Raw genomic sequence first — 16244 nt, 5'->3', positions numbered from 1 at the left:
ATAAAACTAAAGACCTGAAACTAATAGCATAGGTGAGTAATGGTAAGTGGATAAAGTGAAAGTCTTTAAGGGCTCTGGTATGAATGTTTTGACAGTATTTTATGTGGGACATGAGGGCACATCAGACATATCGAATTGAATTCTGAATACGAGGAATGTCCTTCTGATATCAAATAATTTCGATACAATACCATTTTTATGACAAATTATTAAAATTTGATATTTTTAAAATGTTTGATATTTAACAGTACTCGAAGTAAACTTTCTAAATGTAATGATATGTACTTATCATGCTTAGTGTATGTAGCTGGGATGAAAAGCGACGATCAATGGAAAAAATCCATATCTTCAATACAAAAGGTCAAATTTTTCAATTGATCGTCGGCATTTCATCCCAGCTACATACACTTTAAGTACATATCATTAGATTTTGAAAGTTTATTTCCAGGACTGTTAAATATCAAAATATCAATTTTCAATCATTTGCCAAATAATGTTATTGTATCGCAATATTATTTGATATCAGAAGGACATTCTTCGCATTCAGAATGCAATTCGATATATCTTATGTGCTCTCATGTCCCACAAAAATACTGTCCATACGTTCATACCCCGTCCCTTAAGCTCAATATAACAATAAATTACAACACACTAAACGAATATCAAAATTTCATCAAACTTACAAAAATAAAACATAAAAGCAAGCAGGCATATTATTGCACTTGAAATCTGCACAAGGCACACGAGAGCTAAGACGAGGAAAATTAAACAAATGTAATTAAATATGCAAAGTGAAGTCAATGAAAATATCACAATTGCATCATAACAAAACAACAAGTTTATATACAAAAATCATATTGCAAGGCACACAAGAGCAAAGATCAATAAATCAACCATAGACCTTGAACAAATGCAATATGCAAAGTGGAAGTATAAAACAATGAAAATGTAACACAATAACAATATCGCAGCTAGGTCAAACTATACTTTTTTCTGAATCCTTGAAATGAGAGGAATAATTTTGTATGCTTTTTAACCAAATTTGAGCAACTTTGAAATTTGACCTCCGTGTTGAACTTTGATATTGATTAAATTTGCCGGAGTGCCGGGAAATATTTTTTGTTAACCTTATGAATGTGTTATAGGACCATAAAAGGAAGCTAAAAGTTGGTTTGGTAGAGTTCTGGTGGGGATGCACATTAAAAATCCCTGTATATACTGGACTTTTGTATTACATGATGATTGGCCTCGGATTGGCTTTTCGAGTTCGATTCTACCGGATCGACCCAACAACACGATTAAATCCACCGACTTGCTACTTAAGGAATCGGATAGCAACGTTCGAACAGTATTTTTTGTGGGACCTGTGAGAGGCATATCCTTCCGATATCAAATGATTTTGATTTTTTTTTAATTCGCGATATATTTTATATTTTTGATATTTAACAGTCTTAACAGTCTAATGATATGTACTTAAAGTGTATGTTGCTGGGATAAAATGCCGACCACGAATTGAAAATTTTGACTTTTTATATTGAAGATATACCTTTTTTCCCAAAACCCAATTTTTTTTTGGTGGTGTTTTTGGGGAAAGAATCTATATCTTCAATACGAAAGGTCAAAATGTTCACATGATGGACGGCTTTTCCTCCCAGATACATATACTTCAAGTACATATCATTAGATTTATACAATTTACTTCGAAGACTGTTAAATTTCCCAAATATCAATTTTTAATCATTTGCCACAAAATGTGTATTGGATCGCGAATTAAAAAAATCAAAATTATTTGATGTGAGAAGGACATTCCTCGTTTTCAAAATGCAATTCGATATGTCTGATGTGCTCTAAGGTCCCACAAAAAATACATGAAAACGTCACTCTCCAAGCCCTTAAGAGGTGCCAGACATATAATTCACTTTCTTGATTTCGCGCTCTCCATCCGATAGATCAGTCTCAAGATCAGTGACACCGTTTGGATCTCCAACAACCGTTGATGACGCTGGTTGCTTTGACATCTGCATCTCATTCATGGTAGCAGGATTTAAAAGATCATAGGCATTTTCATTTCCAGTTGCATCATCTATACCATTAGATGATGGAAAAGTAGATGATGAAAACGTTTCTCCGATGGAAGCATAAGCTGGAAGCGTATTAGATTTCCTCCGCTTTAAATCTAATGTTTCTTCGATTGTGGCATAGGGTGGCATCGGTTGCTTTGTGGGAACTGGTGGCTTTGCAGGCAAAGGCTTAGTGGAGGAGTCAGCCACAACGAGTTCTTTAGCAGGTAAAGTTTTTGATTTTAGTAGCTGTTTCTGTGCAGGTGCTTTTACTTCATCTCTGTTTTTGCTCTGTGATTTATCTACCTTCGCATAAGCTGGAAGACCTTTTGAAGTAATGATCTCACTATTGGAAGTTGTGCGTTGAGGCACTGATGGATTGCTCATTGTTCCTTTGTCTAAATTCTGTTTAGAATTGGATTTCATGGCTTTCTTCACAGATGTGTATTTAGCATCCAATTCCACCTGATCACCTGTGCTTGCTCTTGGAGGCAGAACGCTGGAATAGTCGGATACCTCGTCGTAGGGTGAAATTTGGTGATCTCCGCTTGAAGGACCTGCGTTGCTGGACTGAGAAGCTGGTACGTTGCTATTAGGGCCAACAGATTCAGGCACATGATCAGCACGGGGTTGCGTATTCGGTAGTATAGCTCCTCCTGTTGTACAATAGATAAGAAAATGCTGTTCAGTGGAAAAGCGTGGCCAAAAATTAGGAACGGGAATGCCTATAATGGGGCTAACTACCGTAAACGTTCGCCTAATGGCGCTATGGAGTGCATGGAAATGAGAGAGCGCCATCCGCCCTGTAAAAGCCGACTATTATCACTGATCATTAAGGGTACGTGTATTTAAAGGGTGAAACCTATCGACACATACAATTATGAACAAGATCGAACAAACTTGTTCATGATAATGCGGTAATCATACGTTGTGGCCCAGTGACGTGAGCAGAGCATTAGACTATAGTGCGAGGATAAAGAGAACGTGTGGAGAAGATTTATGGTTCGAATCTCATGCAGTAATTTCTGACAGATTATGATGTCTGTCAATGTTTTTTTTCTGATTTGAGGAAATTTTATTCTCTATTTTATCTTTAACATTGTTTATATAATTTTATTATTTTATCTTGTATGTATCTTTTTTCATGCTTTGTTTTTATCGTTTCATTTTAATCAAATGTTGTAATGAACCTATTTGATTGTATAAGCATTTGTTATGTGTGTGTGAGACGAACTGTCGTGTGCGACAAGTCTTTCAATTCGCGCGAGTGTCCTTACCTATGCATCAGTGGTCATAAGAGGTATATCATTTTATTCGAAGGGGGGTCCCAAATATACGGGGGTCATAAAGTCTTGGAAATAATAATAGGAGGGGGTCATAAAATGTTTTATGACCAAAATGTATGGAGTCACACGATAACCACAGAAAGTGTGTTATTTTATTCAAAAAGACTGATTTCAATACAATTTTGGGGTTTGGGATCATAAAATTTTTGTTGCCGAAATAAGGGGTGCGCAATTTTATTGACGCAGACTTTTTGTAAATTTGGGACCCCCTTCCGAAAAAATGATAGCCCTCTAAGAGGATTCAAAAGATAACCTCTGCCCCAATAATCCCTAGCTATATTTGTTTGAAACTGTTCCACGGAGGATGTATCATAATAGGCTCAGTCTTCAAATGATATAAATAAAATTTGAATGAGTGAACGAACTAAATCATACAACGACCAACTGAATAGAGGCTGTGCATATGACGTATCATCCCGTAAATATGGCTGACTACTCAAATGCATTCAACAAAAGCATGATTGCATCTACCGCGACAGTTTGTCTCACACACATAACAAAATGCACTACGATCAAATAGGTTGATGACAACATTTGATTGAATGGGCTGCACTGCGCCATGATTACGGGGAAGAAACCGGTTCAAATCCTTTGTTTGGAGCCAATCGATAAACTCAAGGCCTCTATAGCTATCATTGAATACTGGCTAGGATTCCACAACACAATGAGAACATATAAGGCGCTTTGGAAGGCACACAATACCCCAATGGCTTTCCATATTATGTGCACTCTTCGGTATCGAAGTTACGTAATGTTACCGTCGTTTTATCTTTTCAGTTTCTGTTTCCGTAACCGTAATAGTTTTTGTAAGTCATTGTTATTCTGAAGTGGTAGTCTCCCAGGTGTGGCCAATCTTTTATTCTAGCCTTTTGTTAGTTACTGAAAATTTGAAGCTCGTGAATTTCAGTTTTCGTTTTGGTAAGTTATATAGATTTTTTACATAAAACCTTGAGATGTGCGGTTGGGTGCTAATATAGACAAAAGAAGAGTCTAAATTTTACGGTCCTAAATTCGCGGTAAATTGTACGGCTTCAATTGACTTGTGTTTGGTGTATATGCACTTACGCCTAGACGTAAGTGGCTCGTAAAAATTGTCTTGCATTGAAATATATACTAACCATTTGCCAAGTTATAAGCAAAAGTTTTTCATAATGGCGATGAAACGAGCGTCTAAAATAGTCAAATATCTCCCAATGAGGCGCGTACAAGTGGTGATTTGGTAATCATGTTTTATATTGAAATACAACAAAAGAATTGCATTGGAGCAAAGATAATGTATTCTATTCATTCGTATCACTGGCAAGCTAATCTGATAATTGGTTGGGTCTATATGCAAGGCTCGGGTTTATTTTAAATGTTTATTTTTGCAGAGCTTATTTTCAGTCACGGATCATACTGATAAATTTCGCAAGGGACGGAGAGGGAGGGAGGGAGAGAGGGAAATACTTGAGACTGAACAAGTGAGAGTGGGAGGGGGTGAGGAAGAAAGAGAGGAGAGGAGAGACTGAAAGACTAGAAAGAGAAGAACTCGAGAGGAGAGAGTAGGGACTGGGGAGGGAGGTGGGAGACTGATCATGGGGGGGCAAGAGGAAGCAAAATAGGGAGATAGACATTGATGGAAGGGCGACACTGTGGCCATGCACACGTGCTTTGGGGTTCGACAGGCTCATAAGCGGACCTTTTGTGATTTTAGGGCTTATTTGCAACGTTTTTACAGAAAAAAGTGGACTTTGTCATTCGGATTGGCATGCATTTTGTCAAAATAATATAGATTTACCAATGTTAAAGACGAGAGGGCGCTAGGCCATTAAAACACTGGTGTTAACATAATCTGTTCTCTCCCGATTTTATTGACATAAGTGTAACCGGCATCAGAATGGTTGGTTTTAATAATAAGGTTGTATTTTGAAATGTTAGGAAGATTAAGGTAATATCATTCTTTGTCTTTGCCATGTTTATTATTTTGTTTATTTTGATTGTGTCATTCTTAATTAATGTAGGTTTTTGGTTTCATATCAAATTATATTTCTATCTGTTGTGTAATTAATCGATCATAATCATCATCAAGTAAATTTATTTTCCATCGTAATCATTATTGTCTTTGAAACTGTTTTTAATAGATCATGGTTTATCTTTCATTTGAAAAGGTCATTTACCCCATTGATCATGAACACGCTGCATCCTTTGATTCTCAATTTTATGAGTTCATCAAATGTTTTATGTCTTCATTGTTTATTGTCTTCCATTCATAGAAGCTTTAAGAGCACTTTAGCAAGTGATTCCTTTTATATGAGTGTTGTATTGTTATCCCAATAAGTTAAGTGTGGTGGAATTTATTGCCACTTATCCAATTAACTTGTTTCTTAGAAAACTAGCTTGAGATTGAGTAGGTGATCAACTTATGAATAATTCATGAGAAAGTTTTATCTCTTTATCAGGTTGTGTATTGTTAAGATTTGTATTAAGTAAATGCTTAGTTAAGGTTATTATTTATGCTGTTGCAGAGATGGTACTTAAGTTGAGTTTCAAGTGTTTTCCCCATATGAACTTGTCTTAGATAATTTTACCTCACTTCCATCCGAGCATTCAACTGATTAACATCAAATATTCCATCTTAGCTGCCAACTTGTCAACATCAATTCAATCGTCATCATATTTATTAAATATATTTATATTGCATCCATCTTCATTGTTTCTACGAATCATCAGATATTATTATATTAAAGCCGGAGCATAACAACAGCGTATATCTACAAGTCTTCCATCGTGTCTATTTATTTTGTGTAACGGGATTGGACATTTATTATCGCCCGAGTAAGCCCCTGGATCCAAAGTTGAACAAAAAGAAAATCACCCTAAAAATCTTCACCGTTACATAAGCAATCACCTCTATTGAAATAAGCTGATTGGTACTTCAGAGTTAACAATGAAGTCAGATTACAGTAACTTACTGAATCCCTTGCGTTTTCGTATCTGAACAAAAGACTTACGGAAACTGAAAAGATAAAAAGACCCTATGTCAACGGGATCACGCGCTTAAGTAATGAACCACGATCGAAACAATCAGTACAGAAAAAAAGGCATGATACCAAAATAGCGTGATCGTAATGATCGCCATACAAACAGTGCTTGGTTCCGATACCATCACGGAGTTACGTAACTACTTTGTGGTCTGATAGTTATATGATCAATGGTCTGATCTACTTGGGTTCGATAGAAAAAATAGCTGATCATTTATAATGCATAAATGAATAAAGTAATGTAGTTATACAATTTGAAACATTGAGGCCGTTCTATTTTTCAAAGGTCATTTAACTGTTAAATGTAGCGGAATATATCACGCATTGATAGGTAGCAGGTGGAGCAAATTTTGTCAGCGGTTTTTGTTGCCGTTTGTTCGCAGTGCCTATTTATCTAAAAAAAAAAAAAGAAAATTAAAATTAAATTAAAAAAAATTCACAATATTCATTCGTAAAATGGGGACAAAATCCAAAAACATTTCTTGACCCTTCTTCACATAAAAGTGGGAGCAGAAATCAAGATTGGAACAAGTACCATTCACCATTCAAGGCGCACCCTCTACCGACTGAGCTAACGGGTCAGACAATAGCAGGGTGTAATTTTCAACTGAAGAATATTAAAAAAATATGAAGAAATTTCAATGTTATAAAAAGATTTACCAAAATGAGTTAGGTATAACGTATGAATCGATTTACAAATTAAGTCAAATGGCACTTTGAGAAAGAATACCTGAAGAAATCCCAAAACATCTGCTGCTCTAGCAACTAACCTAGTGACCTAAAGTATTGGGTCATGTCACGATATTTTTTTCTGAGGCATTATGTCCAGGTTGCTCAATTTAACATATACGTATCCTTAATGCTGTCGAGATTTTACAAGGATGGCGCTCTCACATTTCTAAGAATCCAAAAGCGCCATTAGGCGAACGTTTACGGTATATGACTTGGAAAATTCAATCGCCGGCTTTGACATTTTAGCTTGTTTGACCTTGCAAATGCTACTCCCATGTAGCAATTGGTTAGATCCAAATTTGATTTGAGTCAGCATGTTTAAAAACGAATAGACCTATACATTACTAACATTATATTGTTCTTAAAATACATAATATAAAATACAAAATTTAAAAAAAAATTCCAACCATAGTCAACTAGACATCTTGCCAAAGATAGCCCTTTACGCTTTAAAACGTATATCCAAAAGGATCCTTTACAGAAAAAACAAACATTTTAGAAAAGTAAGACTTGTAGGCCTAACAAACACCAAAATAGACAAAACAGTGGAATAATAAAGTTATATATTCATTTGATTTCAAATGTGAGTTTTGACATCATTCTTAAAATGGTATTTCATTGAAATGGATCTAATATTTTCTGGTAGTCTATTCCACTTCTTTTAAGAATAACATTAACATTACGTATAAATTGTTGCCAAGTTGATAATGGGAACTTGAACAATTACATGCTCGATTAGTTCATCTTTGCGGCTACTATACTTTGTGTGTTATTTTATACAGTAAATATGGTCCAGTACTACAACGTACCTGTTGACGATTGTCTTGAAATACATGGAAGCAATCCCCTGTTAATAAACAAAATGTTAAAACAATAATCATTAATCAATATAGGCCTACCATGGATACGACTTTATGGTATCGTACGAATTTGTCGATATTATTCATAAGTACAGAAAGACCGGGTAAAAAGTAGAGGCGATTGAGAAAGACATCTGAGATGAAAGCAAACAAAAATATATTTTATTATGCCAAGCTGTAGGATAGCATGTCCAGGTATCTATGGCATGGCCTAATGGTGTTTTCACTCAAATTTGAGACAAATACAGCTGACACACAAGAGGAATGGTACATGTACTATAAAGGAGATCCCAGGGGACTTGATCAAAGGCGTGTCATATCCGCCCCATGTACATGATGTTTTTGAGAGGGCAAAAACGTTCAAAAGATTTCGTTTTTGATTGATATTGTGGAAATATATAAATGCGATTATTGGTTTCTTGGTTCATTTCCTACTTGCCGTATTAATATTATGAAGTACATTGTAGTTTTAATTAATGTCTAAAACTGTAAACCTGTGGCTCCTGACATCACACTCGCCTTAAATGTACAATGTGTGCTGTAATTTGGTCTCAGGTCATAGAAGTTTCTATAAGGGCCTAATAATACTAATTGTTTGTTTAAATGAATATATGTGCTATAGTTTCAGATCTATACGTGTAACATTTTTTATTGTTTTCCACCCTCTCAATAATACGGAGCCTCATGGGTGACATGTAACAAATATTTTTTTTGAAAATTATCCCGAGATAATCAGGTTATCTCGGGATAATTATCCAGATTATCCCGAGATAATCAGGTTATCCCAGGATAATCACATAATTATCCCGAGATAATCAGGTTATCTCGGATAATTATCCCGAGATAATCAGGTTATCCCGGGATAATCAGGTTATCCCGGGATAATTATCCCGAGATAATCAGGTTATCCCGGGATAATCAGGTTATCTCGGGATAATTATCCCGAGATAATCAGGTTATCCCGGGATAATCAGTGTATCCCGGGATAATTATCCCGAGATAATCATGTTATCTCGGGATAATCATATTATCCCGGGATAATTATCCCGAGATAACATGATTATCCCGGGATAACATGATTATCTCGGGATAATTATCCCGAGATAACCTGATTATTATATTTGTTACATGTCACCCATGAGGCTCCGTACAATAAGCCCTATATGTCAGTTTGTTTTCGACACCACTTTGTTTAAACAGGGAAGTGAGACTAGCAGCTACTAGCCTAGTCTCACTTCCCTGGTTTAAATAATAATTTTCGTATTCGCAATCCTTCGCATTGAATTTTGTAATTGGCTTACGTCCAGCTAGGGTCATAAAAGTGAGCATATATTATTAGGCAATACATGTAATAGCCGTCCCCCCAGCAGACACAAAAATTATTTTAAAAGTTACTATTGAGTCGGTCAAGACTTTTAACAAACTTTATGTCGGGTTATATAAAGGTCAATAAAAAAAGTTTTATATGGAAAAAACTACTAGTATTACAACATTTTAAAAATATTATTGCAAAATATTTTTGTTGCAAACATTTTCGCAATATTTCGTCAATACATTATGTTAGAATGTTTGCACCAAGTTTTCAAAATGTTTTCTGAATGTTATTAAAATGTTTTACTCTTTACATAATCCGATATTTAAACGTTTTCTGTAAAACGTTTTGCATTAATTTTGTGTTAAATAATATTGCGAGATTGTGATTTCGTACGCCTTGTGCTTACGCCCGTGTAACTATTCAAAATCATTTTCCTGTTATTCCTGTGACATGATTTAAAATACTAGTAATTTTCACTTATTTCTGTGGAGTGAAATCTGACTTGGAATGAATCACAACACACTTCCGGTTTTCCGGTTCCGAGTCAAGCACTTTAACTCAGAATCACAGTGTGCCGCTAAGAGTCATTCCGAGTCCAATTTCCATATCCCCGCAGAAATAACAATGAAGCCGGGCAATGTAGACGGGCGTCAGCACCGGGGTCAGCACCAAGGCGTTAGAAATCACAAACTGTAAAATAGTTGAATAGTGACTTACTCTTTCCCGTTTGTTTTGTATTTCCAAAGCAACAGTAAAGCTATTGTTATCATTAATAGCAAGAAACATACGACAACTGGAACAATTATCTTTGACGGCGAATTGGCGTCAAGAAGAGGTGCGTTATTTGAACCTGTTAAGAAAATTACCATAATATCGTAAGTATGCGCACAGATAATGCAATGTGGTATGCCTAAAAACTACATTTTTAATAGACTTTTAATCTTTATCTCTGAAATCATCAATTCCGCGCAATTGGTTTTCATGACAGATTGGTATTTGGTATGCTGAGATCGCCGCTTCGATTATAACCGTCGCGACGGTCAGGCCCTATGCATAAGTTTCACGTGTCTTTATACCGGGGCTTTATATCATCAATAAAATTAATAAGGAATATGTCCCTAATTTCAATCTAAATATTCAAGAAGCTAGATCGCCGGTTTCGTAAAATAAATAGGCAAGGACAACTCGAGTACGCAAAAAGGATAGAAGAGACGAAATTGATCACAAAATGGCACTGAGTTACCTTTGGTATTGGTATGGTGATTTGAAGCAGTAGTGCTGTCATATCTGAATTCACATTTGTTGCCGTAGTATTTGGGAGAACAGGTGCACGAGCCATCGACAGGATCACAAGTTGCTTCTGAATCAGTCGTGTTGCATTCACAGGTTCCTCTACAGTTGACTCCGTATGTTCCTTGACAGACATCGGTGCAGTTAGCACCTTGCCTTCCAGGGACACATTCACATTCCCCCGTCACTGAGCTACAGTTCGCATGTGCAGAGTCACAAGTACATATCTGGGTACAATTTTCGCCAAACCGATCCGAATCACAAGCTATAATAATATGAAAACAATTAAAACCATGCAATGGACTGAAATACTCCACAATCATGATGGCGTAACCGGGGCACAGTGTCATCGCCCCGATATCTTCATGGCAAAAATCGCCATGGTAGGTTGAATCCACCGACCACCGCCACGCATGGCCATTTTGTTTCGACCTGTTTAATAGTTTTGAGACGCATAATAGGCCGAAGGACATCTGACTAAGGCTCCTGACAATAGCCCGGTGACTGATCCGTCGCTGTGTGTGAGTGAACATGGTACGCCATAGGTCACTGCTTTTAGACAACCTCCACGATTGGCCTATACACTGCGCTATATAGTTCGGCACATATAAAATCAGTATTGCCAGTTTTTGAGTTCAACGCAAGCTTCTTTCTCAAGACGCTAGCTAACGACTATCATATCTGTTCAACACGTATATTCAAGTACAAGGAACCACATCTGGTTCTTTAGACGAAATCATTTACGGGAGATATTCATCATTTTCTATCCAGGTATCCAAAGATTTTCGTCTGAATATCAAAATCGTGCATAGCACATTCACGTGTATCGATCTCGGGTATTTATTTTAGTATATTAGCTGTACCAAGTAATTATTAGCCAGGCGATGTCGGTGTGCGGGGGTAAAGTTTCCCCGGGAAAAATTAACGGCGTGCCAAAACATGCTTACCCCCTCTCGACCTGCCAAAAATCGCCTACAGTCTATGCTGAAATCGTTGCACAAGCCAAGGATTTCCAAGTTTGCAAACCTTACTGAGCTCTTATGATCTAGATTGCATTTCTGTATGCCTACTGTTTTGCCTTTTGAGAGCGTTTTCTTATCAAGGTGCCCCATGAATGTGTGCGAAATTCAAAAATCGCTTGCCAACAATTTCATCCTCCTCAGGGCTCATAAATGTGGAGCTGGAGAAGCGCTTTAAAACTCGAGATACAACCTACCTTTTGAACAACTTGTGTCTGTTTGTGAAAAGCCTGGACAACAGTAGTATTCGTCTAATTGTGATACATATCTGATCCTGTAAGAAGAAAAAGACCTACATTTTCAACAAGTCAATGTTATTAGCTTCATTTTGGTCTGAAATTAGAATTTTTTAGCGCGCTTCGTGGGCACTTTGGCCAAGAAATTAGTAAGAATTATGGCCAAAATTAATTTCTATTAACAGATTAAGACCAAATTAGTATATCTGATGTTTTCCTGATTTGCTCTAAATTACTATTGCTTCAATTCAATCTTATAATCTTAAATCAGTATGTTTGTGATTAGTTGTGATTAATACTGATATTATCAATACCTTTTCTTTGTAAGGGGTGGTGCAATAATTATGTGTGCCGCTGGGTGGTGATTTAAAGGGAGATAATTCAAGTTTTGGCAGGTCGAAAGGGGAGGGACAAAGATAGCTGGCACAGATATTGCACCCATAGTGGGTAGGAGAACATGAAAACTAATATGAGATACTGTATTAGGATCACATATTAAGTATCATGTGAGAGTATACTCTTGTACTCCAGAAGACAGGATCACATATTAAAGCGCCCTCTGTTATTATTAATCGTATTTAATGCGTATTTACAACGTTGTGAATAAATATTTGACACCCTAGAATATAAAAACTAGTAATTTGATAAGTTAAAATAAGATTTTTAACGGAATAAATCTAAATAATATGATTATGCAGTTTATTCCGTTAAATATTTACCCCATAATTTCCCTCATTCTTCAGGCCCTGCCCTCTATCGGGTGCTAATTTAAAGTTTAAGCTTGATTGCTATTGTTTCTTTGTAAGCCTGCGGCGCAACCTTGAACAATATTGTCCTTGAGGCAAGTCGAAAAGGGGGTGGGGTTTTGGCATGTTGAAAAGGAGGGCAAACATTTTTGTGGCATGTCGGAAGGGGATGTCAGCATTTTTTAGCAGACCATTTTGATAATTCACCACCCGGGATTCATATAATTATTGCAGTCGGCTGCGGAGCAGGCGACTACAAGCTTTCTCCAACTATTGCGATCTTGGGCAAGCGAAACAATTTTGTTTAGTTGGTTGCAGCATCCCTTCAGTATCTCCCAGGAGGTACTGGACATACTGTAAGCAGTGTAAGTACAGTGTGCGCGGCCGTCCCGATTTCCTCTTCCATGTGGTGGAATATAAAGGGCATATTCTTTCACAGGCTCACCGTCTTCAAGACGCAGTATATGGCCAATAAATTTGAGTTGATGAATCTTGACTCTGGCAACCAGTGGAGTGGTACTATGGTGTTGGTCAGATTGTAGATGGTTTCATTTGGAATCCGATCCAAACGCTTGATGTTTAACATGACTCTGTAGCAAGATGTTGCTAAGGCATTGATCTTGTTTTCCATGTCATTGATGATTACCCATGACTCGCACCCGTACAGAAAGACAGTAACACAAGTTGTCTCAAACAGCTTGATCTTTGTTCGTTAGGCAGGGATGGGCTTTGACAAAGGCGTTCCAATTTCCAGAAAGCTGCCCAGGCTAGTGCTTTTCTTCTTTTTAGGTCTCCAACACTAGAGCCCATCTTGGAACCCACCCAAGTATTTGAAGTCTGTGACATGGTTGATGGTACTACCATAGACTTCAAGTACTGGTTGGGCGTTACATTTTGCAGTAATATATTCTGTCTTAGGTGCGCTGATGACAAGGCTTATATCTGCTGTTGCAGTTGCAGCCCTGGTAAGCTGCGACTGGGCCCGGGCTATGGAAGATTCCAACAGGGTAATACCATCAGCAAAATCCAGGTCATTCAGCATCCTAGCAGGATACCTGTTTGACCGACGTGGGTAAGTAACAATTCCGGCGGCAATTCCAGAAGTTGATTTCTTAATGTCTTAAGAAGGTAGTCTACCAACATAATGAACAGGAACGGTGCCAACACATCATCCTGAAGCACTCCAGTTGTTACTTGGAAAGGCTCTGAGATACTTCTATCTACAATAACGACACTATTGGAGTCCTTGTGGAGCACTTGGATGGCATTAACCACAACCTTTGGTATTCCATAATGCCGCAGCACTGAAAACATGACGGGCCTGTTGATGGAGTCGAAGGCTTTTTTGAAGTCCACAAAAGTGACTGTCAAGGGAAGTTGTTACATCTTGAAGCCTTCCATGATCCTCCTCAAAATGTGTATTTGCTGAGCACAGCTGCGACCTGATCTAAAGCTAGCCTGGTTGCTTCTCAGTAAAGGATCATTGTGAGGTCGGATCCTGTTCAGAAGGATCTTGTTGTACACTTTTGCGGCAATAGACTTAAGTGAAATACCACGGTAGTTTGTCATAAGAGAGGTCGCCTTTCTTTGGTAGCAGAATGATTACATTTTTTGTGACCCATTGCCGTGGCGGTGTCAGCGTTGAGAATACTTCCGTACAGAATTCGATAATCATATCAATCATGCTATCCCCTCCTCCCTGAAGTGCTTCAGCAGTTATAGCACAGTCCAATGCTGCTGCCTTGTTGGTCTTCATGGCTGCTTATTGCTTCGACTAGGCCTACTTCTTCACCCGTTGGGGGCTCAGTGATAATAGGAAATCTTCAACAGCTGGTGTTGTTGAATTATTGCACAACCGGGTCCCCTAACATCATCAAATCAAGTAAAGTATAAAATATCTTACTTGTATACTTCGCATGATCCCTTGGGACAAGGAACGATCTCTTTCACCATAGTTGAAAAGTTGCCATATATGCTGAAGAAAGAAAACGTAATGATCAACAACAATTAATAAGCACTGGACTAATTAATTCAAACACTTTTGCAGGCAAATCCAATGAAACAGTAACTCACTACTTTAGCTTTCGCCATCTGGGCTGTCGGCTTGATCACAAGTGGTCCACTGCTTTTCCCGCGAAACGGCTTGTTGACATTCCCGGAAATGATGTTGTTTTTGTTTTGAGCAGTGGATCGTATACGTGATCGAGAGAGACGATACCTTCGTCGCGGTTGAAAATGCACGGTAGTCCAATCAGCAACATGAGCAGGTGAGTATGAAAGTAAGGTTAAAGAGTTAGTGATCAACATACTTACGAGAAGCTAATTAAAGATCTCACCCCTTCTTACAAAAAAAGCTTGTTGAGATTTTGAAGAGGCTTAAGACTGAGGACAAGATTAACGAGGGGAAATGCAGGTTGCTTTACCCAACAGCAGAGAATACCACCAGGATGTATTGCACTACTGAGATACACAGACCTGGTAATCCAATCAAACCAATATAGTTGACTACACCGACTCTAAAGCCCTCGCATAAATACTCGCGCCTTTGAACATCATGTGGTGAATTCCAAAGCCTTAGCAGAAGAGATGACAGCCGTGATGATAAACGATGGTGATATTTTGAACTCCCATGACGTCGTATCTTTCTTCACAAACACCCCCAATTGACAAATCACTGGACGTCATTAAAGCCAGGCTTGAAAGTGACAACACGTGAACATGGTGAAAGGACAAAACTAAATTGAGCGCTGACGACATCATCCAACTTCTCAGCTTCGTACTCACCACGACATATTTCAGTTTTCAGGGACAAATCTCCCGCCAGATATTTGGCGCGGCGATGGGCAGCCCAATTTGTTCTAAATTCTAAATTCCGTCGACCCGACTGGAACTATTAAGTTCACCTTTGAAGAGGAGGAGCAGGGTAAAATCCCTTTTCTGGACACATTAATCGCCCGCAAAGAATACAGGTCCATGAAGCTGCTGGTTTACCGACAAAAACAAAACGCATACGGACCAGTATCTGAATTTCCAGTCGCAGCACCCCCTACACCAAAAACTTGGGGTCATCCGGACTCTTATGGATAGGTTGGTGAACATCGTGACAAGAAAGAGGAGGAAACAAAGATCAGATCAGCGCTAACAGAGTGTGGCTATCCGTAATGGTCTTTGGATAGAGTTAAACAGCAAATGAAGGACAAACAACCGAAAGCGAGAGAGAAAAAGATGGACGACACGCCATCAAAAGGAGTGGTGGTCATTTTATTATTATTATTATTATTATTATTATTATTATTTTATTATTATTATTAAACATTTATATGGCGCTCCACAAAGCACAGAGCGCCTTACAAGAAAACAAATACAATATCAATTCAAGCAAATATACAAAGCAATTCCAACAATTGAATCAAAAATACAAAAACAAGCAGCAATACTAATCTGGATAAAGATGAGTTTTGAGCATGCGCTTGAACCCAGACACCGACTCCGCCTCTCTGATCTCAGTAAGGAGCTCATTCCATATTTTGGGAGCACCTATGGCAAATGAAGCATCCCCAGCCTTGCTAAGAGAGCGAGGAACCCAAAGGCGGGTGAGATCAGATGAGGAACGAAGCCGA

General features: G+C 37.9%; 1 protein-coding gene across 1 annotated transcript; it reads right to left on the bottom strand.

The window, feature by feature from the left end:
- Positions 1 to 1606: 1606 nt before the first annotated feature.
- Positions 1607 to 14593, bottom strand: LOC140142972 (uncharacterized). Its single transcript, XM_072164999.1, has 5 exons — positions 14528 to 14593; positions 11840 to 11916; positions 10577 to 10888; positions 10051 to 10183; positions 1607 to 2716 (listed from the first exon to the last, which is right to left on the bottom strand). The coding sequence occupies exons 1-5, from the start codon at positions 14575 to 14577 to the stop codon at positions 2680 to 2682; spliced, it is 609 nt and encodes a 202-aa protein (XP_072021100.1). The 5' UTR covers positions 14578 to 14593; the 3' UTR covers positions 1607 to 2679.
- Positions 14594 to 16244: the final 1651 nt, after the last annotated feature.

The sequence above is a fragment of the Amphiura filiformis genome, chromosome 20, assembly GCF_039555335.1.
Source record: "Amphiura filiformis chromosome 20, Afil_fr2py, whole genome shotgun sequence".
In the NCBI taxonomy this organism is placed as follows: Eukaryota; Metazoa; Echinodermata; class Ophiuroidea; order Amphilepidida; family Amphiuridae; genus Amphiura; species Amphiura filiformis.
The sequence above is the reverse complement of the archived record's forward strand: the minus strand, read 5'-3'. Positions and strand labels throughout refer to the sequence as shown.

Bases quoted from the DNA above. Each gene is read 5' to 3' on its own strand.
- LOC140142972 (XM_072164999.1), bottom strand. From the start codon at position 14,577: ATGGTGAAAGAGATCGTTCCTTGTCCCAAGGGATCATGCGAAGTATAC. The intron at 11,917-14,527 runs GTAAGATATTTT...TTCTTCTTACAG, and splicing joins GGATCATGCGAAGTATACAA to GATCAGATATGTATCACAAT. The intron at 2,717-10,050 runs GTAAGTCACTAT...ATTGTACAACAG, and splicing joins TACAAAACAAACGGGAAAGA to GAGGAGCTATACTACCGAAT.